Source organism: Microplitis mediator, chromosome 10 (assembly GCF_029852145.1).
Source record: "Microplitis mediator isolate UGA2020A chromosome 10, iyMicMedi2.1, whole genome shotgun sequence".
Classification (NCBI taxonomy): domain Eukaryota; kingdom Metazoa; phylum Arthropoda; class Insecta; order Hymenoptera; family Braconidae; genus Microplitis; species Microplitis mediator.
The window spans coordinates 1322576-1343349 of NC_079978.1; the positions used below are offsets into that span (position 1 = coordinate 1322576).

Below are 20774 nucleotides of genomic sequence, written 5' to 3' on the forward strand. Positions count from 1 at the left end.
ACCGGTATTACTCCGCTTTTACGCCGGTTACCCCGCTTTTACACCAATGTTACTCCGTTTTTACACCGGTTACCCCGCCTTTACACCGATTTTACTCCGCTTTTACACCGGTTACCCCGCTTTTACACCAATGTTACTCCGTTTTTACACCGGTTACCCCGCCTTTACACCGATTTTACTCCGCTTTTACACCGGTTACCCCGCTTTTACACCAATGTTACTCCGTTTTTACACCGGTTACCCCGCCTTTACACCGATTTTACTCCGCTTTTACGCCGGTTACCCCGCTTTTACACCAATGTTACTCCGTTTTTACACCAGTTACCCCGCCTTTACACCGATTTTACTCCGCTTTTACACCGGTTACCCCGCTTTAACACCGGTATTTTTAACACCGGTGTAATTTTATTTTAACACCGGGCGGAGTTAAAATGAGTCCATTTTTAACACCGCTCTTTTTACAGTGTAATTTTTTACCATTAATCATTATTAATTGTATTAATTTAATATGTTACAGATGCAGCTCAATCTGTGGCTGACTACTCGCTTACTCGTACTACTGATTATCGTTTCTGCAACAGGAGCACACAAAGTAAGTTATTTATTCGCTAATTAATTGAAATAAGTGATATTTTGTAAATTAATAGAAAGTGTTGTTGAGCTGATTAAATAGGAAATTTATCAAATTTTATTAACTAAAGGTGAAGCTTAAATTTATATACTAATTTAGATTGTTTTATGCTATTCTGATGTACTCTGACAGTGATATTAATGATAAATGATGTAATAAACACTAAAATAGGTTGTTTTAACTAGGGCAAATAGCTTGATAGCTTGTTCAATTACACCCTCACTGAAAATTTAATTTAGATCCATAACTTCTGGACACTAAAAGCATCACAAGTTATACAACTATCGGCTTAAACTTTTGAATACTTTATCATGAGTCATGAAATTCATAAAATATTAAGTATTTTTAATTCACTTTTATTAAATTTCATCTCACCAACAACCACAATTTATATATTTATTTATAAAAACTTTTGACACTTATTTTAAATAAGCTCGGGAAAAATAGATAGGATTTACTTTTTGAAAATTTTTTCGAAAAAAAATAAAAAAATTCAATGGCAGCGAAAAGTTTTTCTTTAATTTTCTTTAAATATCAGAGAAAAAATTCGACGTATTAAGGATAAGAAAAAAGTGTATTTTTTTCTTATCGTCCCTATTTCACCCGACCCTCTTCTGCATAAATGTAAAACATTTATATTGTTAAGAAGCTCAAAAAGTTACAAAAGTAAATGAAAAGAAAATAACAAGAGATGATTGAAAAAAAAAACGTAAAATTTTCTATGGTCGTAATGTCTTCGGCGAAGCTCTGGTTAGATAAGTCTTAGTTTATCGACAGAACAATGCCCTTGAGACTCGACACAAGATATCGAGGGGTGAGAAGTGTCAAAGTGTGTGTAGATATATAGACACACCGGTATTAGGTTTTTTATCCTTATAGAATGACGGGAATACGCGAAGAACGGAAGTTAAAGAAAATGGAAGTGACTGTACAGTAATAATAAAAGTATAAAAAAAATCAGCGTGACAGTGAAACCACATTAACTTCTCGCGAGAAAACTTACCCGACTACGTAGTCCGTGGGTCAATTAAAGTTAATCGCTTGCGACACCAAGTATTCTTGGGCTGGCGGTCGGATCTCAACCTGTCTTTTAATTTACTTCTCACGGCGAATATAAGAAGCTTTGACTTTTTTTAAATCTTAAGAGACACTGAAGAAATCAGAGGAGTATAAGTGTGCTTCGGGCTATGAAAAGACTTTAAGCGTCTGGACAGAAAAAAATAATAATAAAGTATTATCGTAATTGACTTGACTTATTTTATAAATTATTATTAATTTAATTCAAAATTAGGTTGTTGAAAAATTTATTTTTATGGTACTTGTTCGTTATTTAATTGTAAAAACACTAAAAAAAAAATGTAAAAGCAACAACTAAAAATAATAATGAGGATTGTAAACATTTTATTTTTATGTCATTAAAATTAAAAAAGTATGGGAAAATGAATTTTTTAAACAATAAAGTAAAAAAGAGAGCAGATCTCAACAGTGAAACGATGCAAACTCTACATGCTCTCATTTCTCATTAAAATATATATAAACGACGGTAGCGCTGACGTCGTGACGCATAACTGAGGGGCATACTGACCGTTGAAATTTATGTTTCAATTTTTATTTTACATTCTCCACATACGTATACATACTAAACATGCATTTATGTATTTACGCTCGTTTATTTGATGCTTTTTTTTTCCTCTTTCGTCGTTCTGATTTCATTTTTTCTCTTATGCCTATAGCCGTACTCGCACTAACAAGCACACATGGGGCCTCAGTGCGTTACAATAAAAGTTTATGTTGTTTGAAAATAAAAAATGAAATAAACGAAATACCGTGAAAATTTGACAATATGCAAGTAAACACATTTTTAAAAATTAAAGAAAAAAAAACGAATGAAATGAATAACGCAGCACGAGTAGCGCAGTGCATTATAACAACACTGTATGGAGTATTTTTTATTCGAAAAAAGTATAAAAAAATAAATAAATATGTATATACAATAGAAATGTAAATAATAAATATACCGAGCATTATCTTTCTCGTCTAAGCTTTTTTAGTGTCAAATAAACGTTGATGGAAGCGGAGAAAAATAAAAAATATATAATGGACAAAAGCTTACAGAATGGTAATTCGTAGAGATGCTTTTAAGGCTTTGTGAGATGCCACCTTTTCCAAGAGCCGATGAAACTTATTATTATTTTTCTTCTTTCTTTTTATACAACATAGTCTGACTTTATTAACTTCAACTTATGATCTTCTCATCTTTCGGTATCATAAAAAAAAAAAAAAAATCCCGAATAATGTGATTGAGGTATCAAGTTTTTTTTATTAAAGATTTATATTAATTCCGTAGCTTATTTTCTCATAGTATTTCATTAAAACGAGTTGATATATATTTTTAAATTTAATAATAACCGATTTTTTTATTTTTTTTTTTTTGTTTTTTTTCTGATATTATGTATATTTAAATATAATTTAAAAAAAAATTTGGAAAATCCAAAAGTGCACGCCTCGAACGCTCATGTTATGTTTTTTTTTTAAAGTTAAATTTCGAATAAAATTGAATATCCCGCTCTTTTCCCATAGAAATTTCCATGGTAAATATACGGTAATAAAAGTAAAAAATAATATAAGGAGATCATTCCTAATGAAAAATGGCGGCAGTGTGTGTTTGTTTACATGTAAGATTGCCGGTTTAAACCGTAATGATTTATTTTTAAAAAAACGAGAAGGCCTACAGTAGTGATTTTCGAAAGGAACCTTCTTTGCTTATTTCTGAAAATTCTGAAAAAAAAATTAAGTAGTTTCGTCAAGTCGTTCTCGAGATATCCGTACCACGCCGTTTTTTTGAATCACAGACTAATGGACGTCCACGATAAATTTTTTTTAATGAACTTTTTTTTATATTAATACATATTGGACAAATTAAAAAAAAGTATCAGGATTATTCATTAGTGTTTCAGCTTTATATTGATGTGCTTTTCATAATGTGTAAGATTAATAGAAAAAAAATATATGCACTTTAATGAGTAGAAATCGTGTGACCTTGACAGGTCGGTTATAAAGCACAACCTCTCCGCTTCGCTTCCGAGGCGTGCAATATAAATACTTATGTGAAATATAAGAAGATAAAGTTAAAAAGGTCAAAGAAAGACAAGAAAAAGTTTTAAATATTAAGTTTCCAAGTAAAAACGACATTTATAATGATGATTATGTTACAAAAGTCTGAAGAAGCAAAAGTGAATAGTAAATATACAGTAGTAGTAATAACAGTCACAGCCTATCTCTATCTTTTCTGCTAAAACTATTATATGTATATATGTATGTATGTATTTTTGGTACGCTCATTTTCCTACGTGGAACAATTTAACTCGACGATGTGGACGGACAAGTCTAATAGGCAGGGACGATTCAACTGCACGGAAAATTAGTGAAATTCCATTTTGTTAAAATGTCTGCTGCGAATAAGGTATACTCAGGGAGCAAGGAATGACTGAGAAGGAAAATTTTCCTGTAGACTTTTAGACTACTACACCCTATTCTATTTTAACTTTATCTCTGTCCACAGTGAGATTGAAGCGGGTAAATTTTTAAATGTATGCGTGGAGAGAAAATTAAATATAAACTTTTAAACTGGTACATTAATTTACATACTAATCCACCCTGGGTCGGATATATCGGCATGACTCACATCTTTATACGAATAATCTTTCTTTATCTACCCATCAAGATCTCGGAGATAAAAATTCTCAAGATTCTTCATATATATTGTTGGGAATGATGTTGAGAAAATTTAATAAAATAAACGAATATTTTGAGGTTCATATTTTAATAAAAATTTCGGGTACCTTATTTTGCCCGGCAGTCTACTGTCCCGAGAATATGAAAGACATGAAACACATGTGAGGCCAAACTATTGGTAGTGTAATTGGCTGAAGGTTCAGAAAAATCGATGCAATTTACACAAAAATATTTACACGGAAAGAAAATTATGGGAAGTTTTCCTATGCATTATGGGAATGGTTCCCATAATGGTATGGGAATAGTACCTATACTACTATAGGAATGGTTCCCATATATTATGGGATTGGTTCCCATAATGATATGGGAATGGTTCCAATACCATTATGGGAATGGTTCCCATATTGGTATAGGAACTATTCCTATAATATTATGGGAACTATTCCCATAATGTTATGGGAACCATCCCTTTAATATCATAAAATTTTTTTTTTGCACAATAGTGTAGAAATTTCCCAAAATTTGAATTTTCTTGAATGTTTTGTGCTGACAAAAAATTCTTGTTAAAAATTTTAATTTTTTTTTTGCCAAATACGATTTTTTTTTTCAATGTTTGAATTTTTGTTTTTATGTTTAATAATATTTCTGTGTATTGTAGAAGTGATTACCACACTTCTTTAAATTAATTTTTTCATGATAATATGGGAACCATTCCCATAATATTAAAGGAATGGTTCCTATAATAGTATGGGAACTATTCCCATAATATTATGGGAATGATTGTATACCCATAATGGTATACGAACCATTCCAATTGCATTATGGGAATCATTCCCATAATAGTATGGGAATAGTTCCCATACTATTATGGGAATGATTCCTATAAATTATAGGAACCATTCCCATCAATTATAGGAATGATTCCCATAATATTATAGAAAGTATTCCTATAAATTATAGGAACCATTCCTATAGTGTTATGGGTATCATTCCCATAATTATAGGAACTATTTCTATAATTATGGGAAACATTCCTATAATTATAGGAACCGCTCCCATAATTTATGGTCGTAATTCCTATGATGGTATAGGAAAAAATTTCACAAAATTATGGGAACCGCTGCCATAATTTTCTTTCCATGTATACATTAAATAAAATATTTGTTAAAAGCAACGAAAGCCCGCTTTTGCGCGAGATATGAATTCTTTACATTTATTAGAAAATAATCGTTTGCGATATAAAAGTAAAAATATAATAATGATCACTGTAAATTCAGTTTACATTGCAAAATAAATCTTTATTTTGACATCTTCTGGGAAATAAGCGTTAACGGTCTCGACGTTTGTAGTGAAAAGTATCCCGAATAAACACACATACTTGCGGATTTTTGTAAAACCAGGGTAAAAAATTCAGCATAGATATATGTAACACAAAACAAATGTTTGTACGGATTTGAAAACCAAACGAGAAAGTAAACTATAAAGAAGAATTGTTGGGACAAAATTTGAGCTAAACAAAAGCATGAAATGAAAAAATACAGAAAAATAAATTCTATCTGCAGTATTATGTCAGCTTTCATGGTGAATGTAAAAATTAGAGCTTTAGTCAGACATTTTAAATGTTTATTATTATTGAGAGAATTCATTAAATCTAGCCGAAATCTTGCTAACGAACATAATCTTGACGCGAAAATCCAATCGCCAATACTGTTTGAATTATATATTTTTTAAGCGACTATAAAATATATCCAATAAATTTAATTTAATACATGTCCTGTAAATTTAATTGCTGTTGAATAAACGTCAATGAAGTAAAATTCCAGCCATCAAAGTACTTAAATGTTAAAAGCTGTAAATTAAAAGTGTAGGGAAAAAGTTTGATAAACTAAAAATAAAATGAAACGTGTGTATAGCACGTGATATCTGATGTAACACGTCGAACAGAATTGTAGCAATAACAAGAAAAGCATGCAATGTTCCACAACTAATCCCATTTACGCAGAATCACGCGTCGTTCTATCGCTATCTCCAGTTTGTGATCGATTAATAGTCTGTGTGACACGTTGAGATTTGCACGTATCTCGCATAAATGAAATTTTTTAACGTTGTCCATAGCATACATATGTATATAGATGGATATAAAGAGAGAAGTGAAGAGATGAAGAGGATAGGATGGGATAGGATAGGATAGGATAGGATAGGATAGATAAACGATTGATCAAAATCGCTACATCAATTCCATCCGACATGCATCATTCTACCTTGAATATCTACCGATGAGACTGCTATTTACACCGTTTCTATGACCCCGTAGAAATTTCTAATACAACAAGAGCACACGTTATAACAGCATGTACACATTCGATATGGTGTACACGCTGTACATAATCGATGTGTACCGTCTGTACGTACTGTCCCTCGAATACCTAATTTGGATGCCATCCCAATTAACCTCGGTACGTTCAAATTAACCGGTCTAATTGTCTCACACCTATTCATACACGCACATAGTATACATCTATACTGTAAATATGATGATTTCACTGATAATAGTACGTAGATTTCATTATTGAGGGAAACTTGAGAAACTTGTTTTATGAAAACCATTGGTCAGGATGCCATTATTTCAAGACTTCAGAAAAATTAACAGGTTCAATTAGAAACAAAAAATCATTTTGAACGTCAGCCAGCAAGCTTACACTGTAAAAAGAGCGGTATTAAAAATGGACTCATTTTAACTCCGCCCGGTGTTAAAATAAAATTACACCGGTGTTAAAAATACCGGTGTTAAAGCGGGGTAACCGGTGTAAAAGCGGAGTAAAATCGGTGTAAAGGCGGGGTAACCGGTGTAAAAACGGAGTAACATCGGTGTAAAAGCGGGGTAACCGGCGTAAAAGCAGGGTAAACTGCGTCCGCTTAGAGTATTAACTTTAAAGATTATAAAACACAAAAAAATGTCAGTACTTTATGAAAATTAATAAAGAATATCAGAAAATTAATATCATTTATTAACAAGGATAGTGATCGAGTGAGTAAAAATATTCACAAAATAAAATATTTTAACACTGGTAAAGAATGTCTACACCGGCGGCGGCGTTATTTTAACACCGGTCTAGAATATTTACACCGGTGGCAGCGTTATTTTAACACCGGACTAGAATATTTACACCGGTGGCGGCGTTATTTACACCGCTTTCGGGGGTAAATTTAACACCGATAATTTTAACACCTACACCGTTTGGACTTACCCCGGTGATTTTTTACAGTGTATGTATACATGTATATAAAATAAATAAATTAAAATAAAAAGCCCTCTATAAATTTGACTTTACGTTTGTGACACTGACAAATGTATTTATTAATAAAAACAACAAACGCATTTATAAATAAAATTATTATAAATATCTGTTGATTTTGTTTTTTGTTATTTCAACATTTAAAAACATTTACGCACGTTATTTATTAACTTTAGTATTTTATATTTACCATGGGATGTTAAAACGCACGTAACGGGTCAGGCTCCGAAATTGATAGCCGCTCGCAGTACCGAGTAATTTAAAATGTAAATTACAAATGGCGCTGGGGATTGGAGTATGGAATAGAAGGCAGAAATAAAAAAAGGACACGAATAAAATAAAATAAAAAATTTAAAAAACGAGAGTGAAGCGACGCCCATGGGAACGGTCATTTTGTTCTCCTATGGCTCTATGGGCTCAACCCCTGCGGTACGTCTACACACTTTAACATCCCATGTATGCCCATATATTCGAGATACTATTCTACGAGTGCACAGTCACCAAGAGGGGCCTCGATTAAAGTACATTGTATCAAGTAACCCCTCGTTTTTTTATTTTTTTTCTTTTCCAAATTGTATGAGTGGCACGTGTATTATTAACCAACGATACCTTTTACAATCTCATACATACATCTCTACCCTTCTTTATTTTTTATGTCTATTGTTTTTTTAAGTTCGTTTATTTAAAATTTATCAAAATATCCGCCGTCCTTACCCATCCTTCCATCCCTTACATTTTTTGTTTTTTTTTCCCTAAATAACTTTATCATTTTTAAAAAAATTTATTCCATTTTAATTTAAACCATAAATCAAATACGTACGGTTTTCAATTAAATTTTTTAGTTGACCTCTATCCTAACAGCAGGCAATTTGGCGATGACCCTGTTCCTTTGTTTTATTAAAAAAACATTTTTTTATCTATTTTAAAAAAGTTTTTTCATGTTTATTTTATTTTTCTAAATTCAAAACCTCATCTAAAGCCTTAAATGACATTGAACGTACGAAGAAAGAAGTATAGAAGCAATATAATATTGAGAAAAGCTCGTTTTACCTCCGTAGTAGTGTGTAGCAGTAACCCAAGTGGACACTTGTGGCGCCAATGCTTTACAATATTCTACAACACGATTATATAAAAAGCTCATTTCTCTCTTTTCATTTCCATCTCATTTTTCCTCAGTAGACGTCGGACGTAGATTTTTTCCTTTAAAATGTCCCCGCAATACGTAATGGTCTTCAACGGTTTTACTGCCGACGCAATCGAGCAAACAGATGAGACGACGTTAAAGTAATAAGAGAAAAGTAAAATAAACAAAATACAAGAGACACGCCGGAGAATAAAAAAATGCTATTACATTTTCTGCTCGACATTTTATCGTGACTAATTCTAAGGTTTGCCGAACAAATCTTTTAAAATTACCTCATTTTATATTTAATCAAAATACTTTCTTATTTTTTTATTCCACTTTTAAATTTTTAAGCACATCAGTTGTTAACATTATTACACTCTAAAAAGAGCGGTGTTAAAAATGGACTCATTTTAACTCCGCCCGGTGTTAAAATAAATTTACACCGGTATAGGAGGAGTAATTCACCGGTGTTAAAAATACCGGTGTTAAATCAGGATAACCGGTGTAAAAGCGGAGTAAAATCGGTGTAAAAGCGGGGTAACCGGTGTAAAAACGGAGTAATATCGGTGTAAAAGCGGGGTAACCGGTGTAAAAGCGGAGTAATGCCGGTGTAAAAGCGGGGTAAATTGCGTCCACTTGGAGTATTAACTTTAAAGATTATAAAACACAAAAAATGTCAGTTCTCTATGAAAATTAATAAAGAATATTATTTATTAACAAGTACAGTGATCGAGTAAGTAAAAATATTCACAAAGTAAAATATTTTAACACCGGTCTAGAATATTTACACCGGCAGCGGTGTTATTTTAACACCGGAGAATTTTTTTTAACACCGGTACAGAATATTTACACCGGCAGCGGCGTTATTTTCACACCGCTTTCGGGGGTAAATTAAACACCGATAATTTTAACACCTACACCGATTGGACTTACCCCGGTGATTTTTTACAGTGTATGTCATTGTTTAAAATCTAAATAATTTTAAAACAGTGCATACTATGAAGATATACGCGAGTAATATATAACTGCATTAATATGTTAATTAGTTTGAATTAACAAGACCCCTGTGTATTCGATTGTATTTCCAATGAGACAGTTTAGTATTAACGGAAAGAGTGTAATCGTATAAACACGTTATTGTCATGCAAACGTTATAAATTTAGGATGCCTTATAACTTTAATACTAACACACTAACACACAGCTCTATGTATCAGATGAAATACATGTCAGAGTTTGTTAGGGCCTCGTGGGGTCGTGGCTACCCACTGCGGCTCGTAAACGAATCCACGTGACAGCAGGTATATTAATACCTACTCTAACCATGTATATATACACATATATATTTTATCAGTATCAACGATTATATTATAATACCACAAAAGGTTAGTGTATTAACCAAGTGCATTTTATTTAATTACTTTTTATTTGATTTTCGTAAACATAATATAAAATATATTTTATTCATAATTCGTATCTATTTATATGCGTGTAATTATTATTATTATGCAACATTTGATAGTAATGTGTGGATAAAATTTGATATACGTTATAATTTACATTAATTATTACAGTTATAATTAAATATTCAATAATTTATTATTGGAAAATAAATTGAACATGAATAATTTATAATAATTATGAACTTATAATTATTTTTTTAGAATTATAGATTAGGGTGGGTTGAAAAAAAACTTTTTTTTTATTTTCTTAGCATGGGGGTAGAATTTGTACCTTATAAAAAAAAAAAAGTTTCCAAGAAAAAAAAAATTTTTTTACTCAACATTTTGAGGTTGCCGACTCGTTTTTTAAATAAATAATTGATTAAACGGGGTAGTTCCAACGAAAAAATTTTTTTTTTGTCCAAAATCGTGGAAAACATCTAATAATTGTCGAATGTGATTGTTTTTTACTTCACTTTCATTTTAATTCAAAAGAAAATGCTTTTCATTTTTGGATTTTTTACTTAAATTACAAAAATAATAGGAAAAAATTTTTTCAACTTCTGACTTTCAATTAGCTTTCAAGGGGACACCCTACAGATTCTAGAACACCATGTAATTTTTTTCGTTGGGACTACCCCGTTTGATCAATTATTTATTTTAAAAACGAGTGGGCCACCTCAAAATGTTGAGTAAAAAAATTTTTTTTTTTTTGAAAAAATTTTTTTTTTTATAAGGTACAAATTCTACCCCCATGCTAAGAAAAACAAAAAAAAAGTTTTTTTCAACCCACCCTATTATAGATACTGCGATTAGTAATAGCGTTTAGTAATATCAATATTGTATTGAATTTTAATAAAATTTTCATGGAATTTCGTCTACGTAGGAATTTGTGTATATGTAGGTTTACTAATATTGGTATTGTGACTTGTTCGACAAATATTACCTAACGGGATGCACGACAAATATCGACGCATCAGACAGGACGAAAATGTTGGAAAAAGAATGAGAAAGAAAATATTTTAGATACAGCAGATAGTGTATAAAAGTGAGAGGGAATAAAATAGACGGAGAAGGGAGAGGCAAAAATGACTCGAAGAGAGGAATAGGAAAAAAAATGAATGAAAAATACTTGTGAGGGTTTTGGTTAAGCCATTCACGATCGTTGAAGTTTCCTAGAATTTTGCAGTACACGGCTGTGTTGGTAATATTGGAGGAGCTCAACAAATATTACAGATGGTATTGACAGTAGTTGGGCTGGAGGAAATCCTACAGATGAATACTGATGCTACGAAATCGCTCGACTTGGTTATCAAAATTTGCATGGATCGCGGACGCTTGAATATAAATAAAATATATTTATTTACTTTACAAGTTACTAGTATGCATTGTGTATTAGGTGCACATTATATAAACATGAAACATTTTAAAGTTAAAAATTTTATCGAACGTTACTTATTTATATTTTTTTATATAAATACCAAATTGTCAGTAGATTTTTTTTATGATTGCTTTCTTACAAAATAACTGTACTCAAAAAGTTTTATATTTTCTTATAGCTAAAATATGTTTGTTATCAATTTAAACTTTTAAATGAGTTTTTTTGGCATTGCTTTAAAAATTTTCAAAGAGTCTTCTATTATTGTTGGAAAAAAAAATAGTTATAATAATAATAAGACTTGTCATTTTTTTATTAAAAAAGTTTATTTGATTATTCGATAAAAAATCTTTTGCGAATTATATAAATCACTGTATAAAAAATATACCGGAGATGAGGAAGAAGAAGTTGCATAGAAAAAGTTAGATTGGGAAAAATAAAATAAAAATAAAGGATTGTCGTTACGCTACATAAAGTAAACAAAACCAAATGATAATTGTACAAAAGTGTATTGTTGTGTATACAGATAGACACTGTGAAAAAGCTTGTGTAGAAAGTACAAAAGTTTTAATGGGCTATTCGAATTTCGGGTATTTCACAAAAGAAAGCAAACTGCGCATTACAACTGACGTCATCCATTCCTCCTTCTTTCAATAAACTGCCACAATTTTGTACACCACCACCATTATCCGGCTGTCCACCCCATCGGTCACTCCATTTTGTGTAACCATATTTATGAAGAGACTCGCCTAAAATAGTCACCCACTCGCCTTCCGAAAATAGGTCGTGAATTCCAATGAAAGCCTGATCTTCATTCGTCACATTTTTAAGACTGCCCGAGTGTTTGAACAGCTCCAACAATACCTATTATAAACCAAAAAAATAAAAAAGTTTGGAAAATCCAAAAGTGCACGCCTCATAACGCTTATTTAATTTTGAAGTCAAAATAACTTGTATCCCTCAATTATAGAGTAAAACAAAAAAAAATGTTTTTGCTACTATCACGCTACCGTTTTTGCAACATTTGACGTCAAAAAAATATAAAGTAAAAAAGAGTTGTGCAAAAAAAAGCCGCCTGGATGCAGCACCGGTAAAAGGCTCATAACAGAGTATATCTATATATATGAGGCTTGCAAAAATATCCGTCAGAGGTAGCGTCAGTGGAAAAAAATATACACGGGATTTTGCATACAAAAATGCTATCAGTCATCACTTTTAATTTAATATTAAAAAAACGATAGAAACTACGATAGTGAATATCGAAAGGGTTCATCTTGAGAAAATTCTGAACAAAATAAAAAAAAACCGCTCTCGATACGATAATTTTTTCGGCAGTTATTCTGACTACATCCCAAAAAAGTGGGTACACACAGACATCCGGACGTCCAAGTAAAATTTTTTACAAACTCGTTTTTTCTTTAAAGTAGCAGAACTAATGTTCTTTAAAAAACATCAAATAAGTTTTCTCAAGTCTTTTCTTGATATACGTGTACTCATATTATCATATCGATGAAATATCAACGCAATAGAGTCATCTTAAGGCCAGAAAATTGCTTGACCTTGACGTATTGAGAGTAGAGCACTACCTCAACGCTTCGCTTATGAGGCGTGCAATTAAATTCACATGCATTTATCATACATTTATTCAATACAATAGATTCGTATTCGAGATGGATTGCAAATACTTACTCGTTCTTCAGACAGAGTATCAATAATGGCAAGATGCCCACCTTCTTCATTGCATATCCGCCTGGCGTTATTGAACGTTGTTCCGCGTGTATGAAGTTTGTGTGCTCCAATTCCTGGTGTATACTGATAATCATCTCTCTTGTGTACATCATGAGTGTTGAGGTCACATGTGCAAGCCATACCATGAATCACGACATTGCGTAACCCCCCGAGACCGTTAGTACTCGTACACATGGGAAAAACTAATTGCGGAACACCACGATGTTCCGACAAGTCATGACATGGTATTGCTGATTGTGTGGTTGAAGGTGTCATTTCTGTCGATGGAGAATTAACTTGTTCAACACTATCCACTTCTCTTATTATTCGATTATTAGGTACACCAAATACTATTGGTAAAAGTACTAAATAAATTAGCTTAAACATTATGCTTCTTTATTATTAATTCTTAGCATTCAACTTAATTTTGAATAAACTCAATAGAGTGAAGAAATAATAATTAATAAATAAATATGACGAAAGCGATACGTGTGACTGGGATCAGAGTTTGACGGTAACTAAAAATGAGTCCACTTTTTGCGGTGAATGAAGCGAGTAAAAGCGAAGAGAAAAAAGACGGCTGCGAACAACCCCCCCGTCACGGACATGAGTCATCGAAAGAACTTATGAATAGAAACTTGAATCCCACGTGGACTAAGTAAAGCTGAAGGTCTTTTCGACTAACAACAACATCTCTGTTCTCTTTACTTCTTTTCCCAGGCTACCTGACTTTTTGTGATACTATTTACCTTTTTTTTTTTTTTTTCAACTGTTTTTTATTTTTTTTCCATACATTTTTTTGTGCTCCTCTGCCGGGCTAAAGATATTTATCTTTCGGAATAAACTTGTAGCAAAAAACACGACAAACTTGAGCAGCCGGAGATAAAATGCTTAACACAGGCATAAAAAATTATAAAATATGTGTTGGGAATGTTTTTTTTTTTCTTTTTTACATATAGATCATTTATTCAACACAATTCTTATTGAAAATTTACAATATAATTTTACAGTGGAATTTTACAAATAAACGAATGAACATTTTTACATGATTCTCGAACAACTATCTTATCTTTTTTACTTATAATTGCGCAATTATAATTTCGATATTCAGTCGGTTGTTTTTTTGACCATATTAAATGTTTTATTTTGTAAACAGGTGTGTCACGAACTGTCACCCATTCTTCTTGAAAGTAGTTGTGAACCCCCAAAAATATCTCTGTCGTCGATTTAGTCAGTAGGTGATCCATGCACCACTAAAAAGGAAAAATAGTTTTGATAATTGGTAACAGTTATAATTAATTCGAATATAATTTCTAATTCACGAAAATTAATTAATTTAAATACAAACTTGAGCTTCTTCTTCGGACTCGAAAAATGCTAAATAACCGCCCTCATTGCGACATTGTTTTCTCGCTTCATTCCATACTATAGGTTTAGTATGTAATTTAAACCATCCTACATCATCAAGTAGGACATAACCATCACTTGGTGGCTGATCAATTGTTGGCCAACACTTATAAGTACTTTCACCACCAACTTTCATAACTATTTGAGATTCGTAATTACTTCCGTAGTGCGGGTGATTATCAGATGGGCCAGTATCTCCTCCATTGCAGCAGCAACCACAACATTCATTATCACTTGCATTATTAAGCATTGAGTTTTTTTGAAAGGATGATCCAAAAGGAGCAAAATTACCATCACGATACATTTTTAATTTTTCGTAAACGATTTTAAAGGCCAATTTTGAGGCCCACTTGCTGTGTCGTATATCATCAGGCAAAGTATCGACAATGTGTTTTGAAATAACTTGTGCCAGTCTTGTTAAATTTTTATCTTCTGATGGTTGATCTTCGAGCGGTACGAAAGAATTGAATTGCTTCAAAATATAGCTGCCATTCTCATCATTATTTTTATCGGTTTCTTCAAAATGTTTGCCCCCGTGATGCTTACCGCAATTAGATTTATGACTCTGACAGTCAAGCTTGAATTTTTCATGAGCTGTTTTTTTCAATTTCTTTCTGCTATGCAATATATTTCTATTGACATTAACAGGTGGTTTTTTAGTTGTTTTTTTTGTAAAATCATTTCGTAGGTTGATATCACTTAGGTCTCCTCCAGAGTCCAGTATACGAACGCCAGCGTATTGTGCACTGCTTTGTTGATTCTGAAGTTGAAATTTTGATGTGCCAACTTCTTCAATTTTTTCTAATTGTCTATGAAAATTTTTATAACATGGTCTATTGCTAAATTTTTTATGGGATTTTGTTTTTAAAAATTTACAAGTAGATTTCTTATTTAAATTTCTACGAGTAATTGTAACCTTTTTAGATTTTAAGTCATTGTTTAATTTCAATAATAATAACTTAGTATGGGGATCTCGAAATTTCGATGGATTCTGTTTAGTTTTAGTGGATTTTATTGGGGCATTAATAATTTTATTTTTCTTTGAAAAATGCCCTGATCTGGGTTCTTTGGGTCGGAATCCATGAGAATTTATTGTTGTTTGTTGAGTCGTGTAAGAGGTAAGATGCTTTTTAGTAGTTAAATATACTTTTTTGGGAGCTTGTGTAGTTTTAGTTATTTTTGAACTTATGTCTTTAATATTTTCTGATTTATTGTAAGGTTGTTTAGTGACAAGGTGTCCTATTGTATGAGGTTTAATGGTTGTTTTAATTTTTTTAAGAATTTCAGTGGATGTTTTTTCGACTTTAATATTATGTTCAATTTTATTTAGGGTAGGATGAGGTTTTTTGGAAATTATATGACCGATATTTTTAGGTTCAGTTATCGCTTTGATCGGTTCAGGAAGTCCCACTGTTGTTTTCTTTATTTCAAAATTATTTGCGGATATTTCTGGACTAATGTGAGGTTTTACAGTAATTATATGCGTTATATTATGGAAATTAGCAAGATGTTTAGTTACTCTAGGGAAGCCTGTCGTTGTTTTTTTATTCTCGTTATTAATTTCAAATATTTCGAGTTTTTCTGTAGTTTTATGTTTTATTTTATGATGTTTAGTTATTTTAGAAAAATGTGTCGTAGTTTTTTTATTCTTACTATGAATTTCGAGTTTCAGATGAGATTTTTTTGTAACTTTATGTTTTATTTTGTGATGTTTAGTTATTTTCGGAGTGTGTGTTGTTTTTTTACCTTCATTAATTTCAATTATTTCGTTTTTCGGATGGTGTTTTTTTGTAGTTTCATGTTTTTTTACATTATGATGTTTTTTTGTAGTTTTATGTTTTTTTATATGATGGTGTTTAGTTATTTTAGGAATGTGTGTAGTTTTTTGAACCTCAATAGCTTCAATTATTTCGAATTTCGAATGGGGTTTATTTGTAGTTTTATTGTTTTGTATTCTATGGAGTTTAGTTATTTTAGGAATTTGTGTTGTTTTTTTACCCTCATTAGTTTCAATTATTTCGTTTTTCAAATGGGGTTTTTTTGTAGTTTCATGTTTTTTTACATTATGGTGTTTTTTTGTAGTTTTATGTTTTTTTATATGATGGTGTTTAGTTATTTTAGGAATGTGTGTTGTTTTTTGAACCCCATTAGTTTCAATTTTTTCGAATTTCGAGTGAGGTTTTTTCTTAACTTTATGCTTTATTCGGTGTTTTTTAGTTATTTTTGGAAAATCTGTCGTCGATTTTTTATTTTCGTTATTGATTACGGGTTTAAGGTGAGGCTTTTTTGTAGCTTTATGTTTTATTTTGTGGTGTTTCGTTAGTTTAGGAAAATCTGTTGTCGTTTTTGTACCCTTATTGATCTTTTTTTTAACTTTTGATTTTGAATGGGGTTTTTTCGTAACTTTATGTTTTTTTATTTTATGATGCTTAGTTATTTTAGGAAGTACTGTTGTCTTTCGGGACATCGAAATTTTTTTATTGATTTTTGAAGTGGGTGTTGTAGTTTTGTTTTGTGATAATATATGAACTTTACCTTTTATTGTATAGTTTTTATGAGTATTAATAACGATCTTTTTGGTAGTGTGTTTTGTCGGATGAGTAAGATTAACATTAGGGATTTTTTCTTTGACTAGATTAGTTATTTTTCTGTTTATCCACACTCTTCTAGTTGTTTTTGAATTGTTTTCAGTTTTGGGGGGCATTGGCGGTGGTTTTGGTTTTGGTTTTGGAGGTGGTGGTGGTGGACGTGGAGGAGGCGGAGGCGGGCGTGGGCGAGGAGGTGGTGGTGGTGGTGGAGGACGTGGTCGTGGTGGCGGAGGAGGAGGTGGTGGTGGAGGAGGTGGTGGTGGAGGAGGAGGTGGTGGTGGAGGAGGAGGCGGTGGTGGCGGAGGACGCGGAGGTGGTGGTGGAGGACGAGGAGGTGGTGGTGGAGGACGAGGAGCGTAATAATTATTAGCAAGCTTCTGATAATATATATGTTTAGAAAGCATTAAAGAGCCAAGAAGTAAACAACGCCTGCTAACCTCATTAGTAATTCGTTGTTTTTCCAAAGATTGCGATCCCTCGGAATTTTTCTCACCACTCGAATCCGCAATATCTGATTGATCTTGACTCAATTCATCGGTACCATCAGTCTTTGAATTATCTAATGAAGAATCATCTTTTTCTCGTGAATCTAATTCTTCTCGTCTTAGTGCTGCGTCAATAGCTGATCTTCGTGAACTTAATTTATTTTTTAACACCTTTTGGATTTTATCATCGAAATCATCAACTTTGAGCTCAACAGGTACCGATTTGGCTTGAAAACCCGACAACGGATTATCATGATTTGATTGGTTATCATTATCGTTATTCTCCGGTACTTCTATTTCATTATTGACTCCGAATATTATTTTTATATTTGTAAAAAAACAAAAATTAGTAAAAATAATATATAAAAAATGATGAAATCTCATTATTCTTTAAGTATTCCAATAGTAGATAAAAAAAATATAAATTTCAAGTGACACAAATTATTTTGTCAACTTTAACTTCATGAAGCATATCGAAAACTGACTGCTACACGTTCACATTTAAGCTTTACTATTTGACAGAAAATTAGTCAAAACCGAAGCGAGTTGTAGCTATTGAATGGTTTATATATATATTTTACTGCATCGATACGAGATATTATCGCTCATCGAATGTATTTTATTGACAGATATATATTATTATTATACTACTATACATACGTATACTCAATTTAAAGCGCGTAATCGACAATTTCGAGCATTGAACCGTCGATACAATAAAACAAGAAATCCCAGCATTACTGATTCATTTATTTTGGAACACAATTTAGTAGGAACAGTAATGCGATAACAGAATACTCAGATGTTTTGTAATTTAAAAATAGAAAAACAGAACTATACAATCCTTTTTATGTTACGTCGTTAATCAAAACTAATTTTAAGTTGTTTTATTTAAGTGTTATTGCTTATTTATTACGAAAAAATTTCAATTGAAATATATATTACCGTAAAATCATCTATTCATCACGGACATGCAAATCAGAATAAAAAAAGAAAAAAAAATTACGTTTATTCATCCGAATAACAAATTAATTTTTTTTTCATATTCAAAAATTTTTTTTTACAAGCATTATTAATGTATGATATTTCTGATGGAAATTGAGTTAAAAAATAAGAATGGATGAAGTTGAAAGGGGAAAAGTTAAATTCACTTGACAATACAATTTTACTTTTGCTGATAAACTCATAAAATTACATTATTCTAACCACGACAAAAAACTATTTTCGTCTTCATTTTCTCATATTGTATACCTCATTGTCTGGCGTCTTACCAGTAGAATGAGGTAAAAAAATTAAAAAAAAAAAGATAAAATGTCATTGTTTCAAGCTTTTTGATAGTAATAACAGAGAAGCAGTACTTTATTAAAAAAAATAAATTACAAAACTCGCAGCATTATATTTTGCCAAAAGTTAATCTTTTAAGTTCGCTCATAAATTTAATAAAATTAGATTGAATTAAAAATTTTTATTATCTACTTAAAAAGATATTTGAAGATCAAAGGACCCTCATTATTTTAAATCTAAAGATCCCTTTCTGATCAACAAATTAATCAAAATATTCATCAAAGAGAACATCTAGCTGGCATTTCAAAAGCCCGCGGCAAGATTAAATAGTGATATTGGTTCGCTTCTGATAAGGGTTTACTAGTTCGAAGTATAGTCTCATGTATACGTGTAAAATTACGAGCTTGAGGTAATGGATCCGGTGTAACCATTACTAGTAGTAATAATACTACTACACTGTATGTATGTGTACTGAGACTGATAGTAGTTGCAAGATTATTTGAAATTCCTAATAAGTATTCATGAGAACCCATTTCTATCGATCATGTTCTCATTATTTCTTATTAGAGAGTTAACTAACCTGAGTCTCAAGTCCATAAATAGAGATCTTCTGCTGAACCAATATGCATTTGCTGCTAAATTAATTAATAATAAATTAATTCTCTTATTAAAAATTAATCATTAATACTCAGGTTGATACTTCAGGATAATGAAGGACGTGATCTATATTGTATAAACCTCGAGGTAATTTCATGAGATGAGCGAAAAATACAATGACAAGGTTGATGTGGGCGCAGTAGCAATATTCTTTGTTCTTGATAGAACAAAGAGGATGAGAAACAAGCCAAGTGAAATAGAGCATTGAAAACACGATATAAATCTAGCTATCTATCTATCTATATATCTGGGTATCTAGCTATCTGTTCAATGGTGTGTTACTTGGAACTTGGGAACGAGGGATGACACCCTTTTGTAAGTGAAAACCAACTGCAAGGGACTGTGCAACAAGATTTGTGTTGTGTGTCTCTGTATACGTAATGTGCTGATATCCTGTCTTTCTTTATCCCATCCACTCTATTTCTCTCTCTGTCTGTTTAACGAGAACATTTTCGCTTTTAGCTCTATGGTGTTAACTCAAAGAGCTTTTCCACGAGCGATCCTCCTCTTCACTTCACCCTTTTTCACTCTCATGACATTTTATCCCAACTCTGGCAGCAGCACCCCACATTTACCTAACCCACATTTTAAACTTTCATATCCCAGCGCATTCACACCACCGGCTTAAGCTTCTGTTCTCTTAATTCACTTTTCCGTAAATTTTATTATAAAAAAGTTAAAAATAGGAAAGCTTTAAATATCAAAGTTTAAACTGACAAATGCGGATTATCTTCAGCAATATGTGAATATACACAAGAATTTAACATTCGTATGATTTGGGATAAACGTATTTTTTATTTTTTTATTTACAAACGCGAGTTAAAGAAATCAACAGGTTATAGCTATCGTCTCGAAATCGTAAACTGGGTCGTCGTCGTCGTCCTCGTCCTCGCCGTCCTCGTCGTCGTCCTAGTCGTCGTCTTGGTTGTCGTCGTTCTTCGGGTACATTAAGCCGCTCAAGATCTCACTGAAGGAAGTCAAGTGAAAGAGAGTGCCGAGTGTGAGTGGATATTAATGCG

General features: G+C 31.9%; 3 protein-coding genes across 3 annotated transcripts in view; 1 reads left to right on the plus strand and 2 right to left on the minus strand.

The window, feature by feature from the left end:
• Positions 1 to 20774, plus strand: part of LOC130676217 (follistatin-related protein 5-like) — a 205507-nt gene that overhangs the window by 128602 nt on the left and 56131 nt on the right. Inside the window, exon 4 of the mRNA XM_057482308.1 lies at positions 518 to 592. Within this exon, the coding sequence (XP_057338291.1) occupies positions 518 to 592 (75 nt within the window). The remainder of the gene's footprint in view (positions 1 to 517; positions 593 to 20774) is intronic.
• On the minus strand, positions 11033 to 13857 carry LOC130676226 (hemolymph lipopolysaccharide-binding protein-like). Its single transcript, XM_057482323.1, has 2 exons — positions 13296 to 13857; positions 11033 to 12470 (listed from the first exon to the last, which is right to left on the minus strand). The coding sequence occupies exons 1-2, from the start codon at positions 13719 to 13721 to the stop codon at positions 12174 to 12176; spliced, it is 723 nt and encodes a 240-aa protein (XP_057338306.1). The 5' UTR covers positions 13722 to 13857; the 3' UTR covers positions 11033 to 12173.
• On the minus strand, positions 14264 to 18368 carry LOC130676222 (uncharacterized). Its single transcript, XM_057482316.1, has 3 exons — positions 17767 to 18368; positions 14683 to 15501; positions 14264 to 14587 (listed from the first exon to the last, which is right to left on the minus strand). The coding sequence occupies exons 1-3, from the start codon at positions 18196 to 18198 to the stop codon at positions 14339 to 14341; spliced, it is 1500 nt and encodes a 499-aa protein (XP_057338299.1). The 5' UTR covers positions 18199 to 18368; the 3' UTR covers positions 14264 to 14338.

Bases quoted from the DNA above. Each gene is read 5' to 3' on its own strand.
- LOC130676226 (XM_057482323.1), bottom strand. From the start codon at position 13,721: ATGTTTAAGCTAATTTATTTAGTACTTTTACCAATAGTATTTGGTGTA. The intron at 12,471-13,295 runs GTAAGTATTTGC...GGTTTATAATAG, and splicing joins ATACTCTGTCTGAAGAACGA to GTATTGTTGGAGCTGTTCAA.
- LOC130676222 (XM_057482316.1), bottom strand. From the start codon at position 18,198: ATGAGATTTCATCATTTTTTATATATTATTTTTACTAATTTTTGTTTT. The intron at 15,502-17,766 runs GTTAGCAGGCGT...TTTCAACTTCAG, and splicing joins AACAACGAATTACTAATGAG to AATCAACAAAGCAGTGCACA. The intron at 14,588-14,682 runs GTTTGTATTTAA...TTTCCTTTTTAG, and splicing joins AGTCCGAAGAAGAAGCTCAA to TGGTGCATGGATCACCTACT.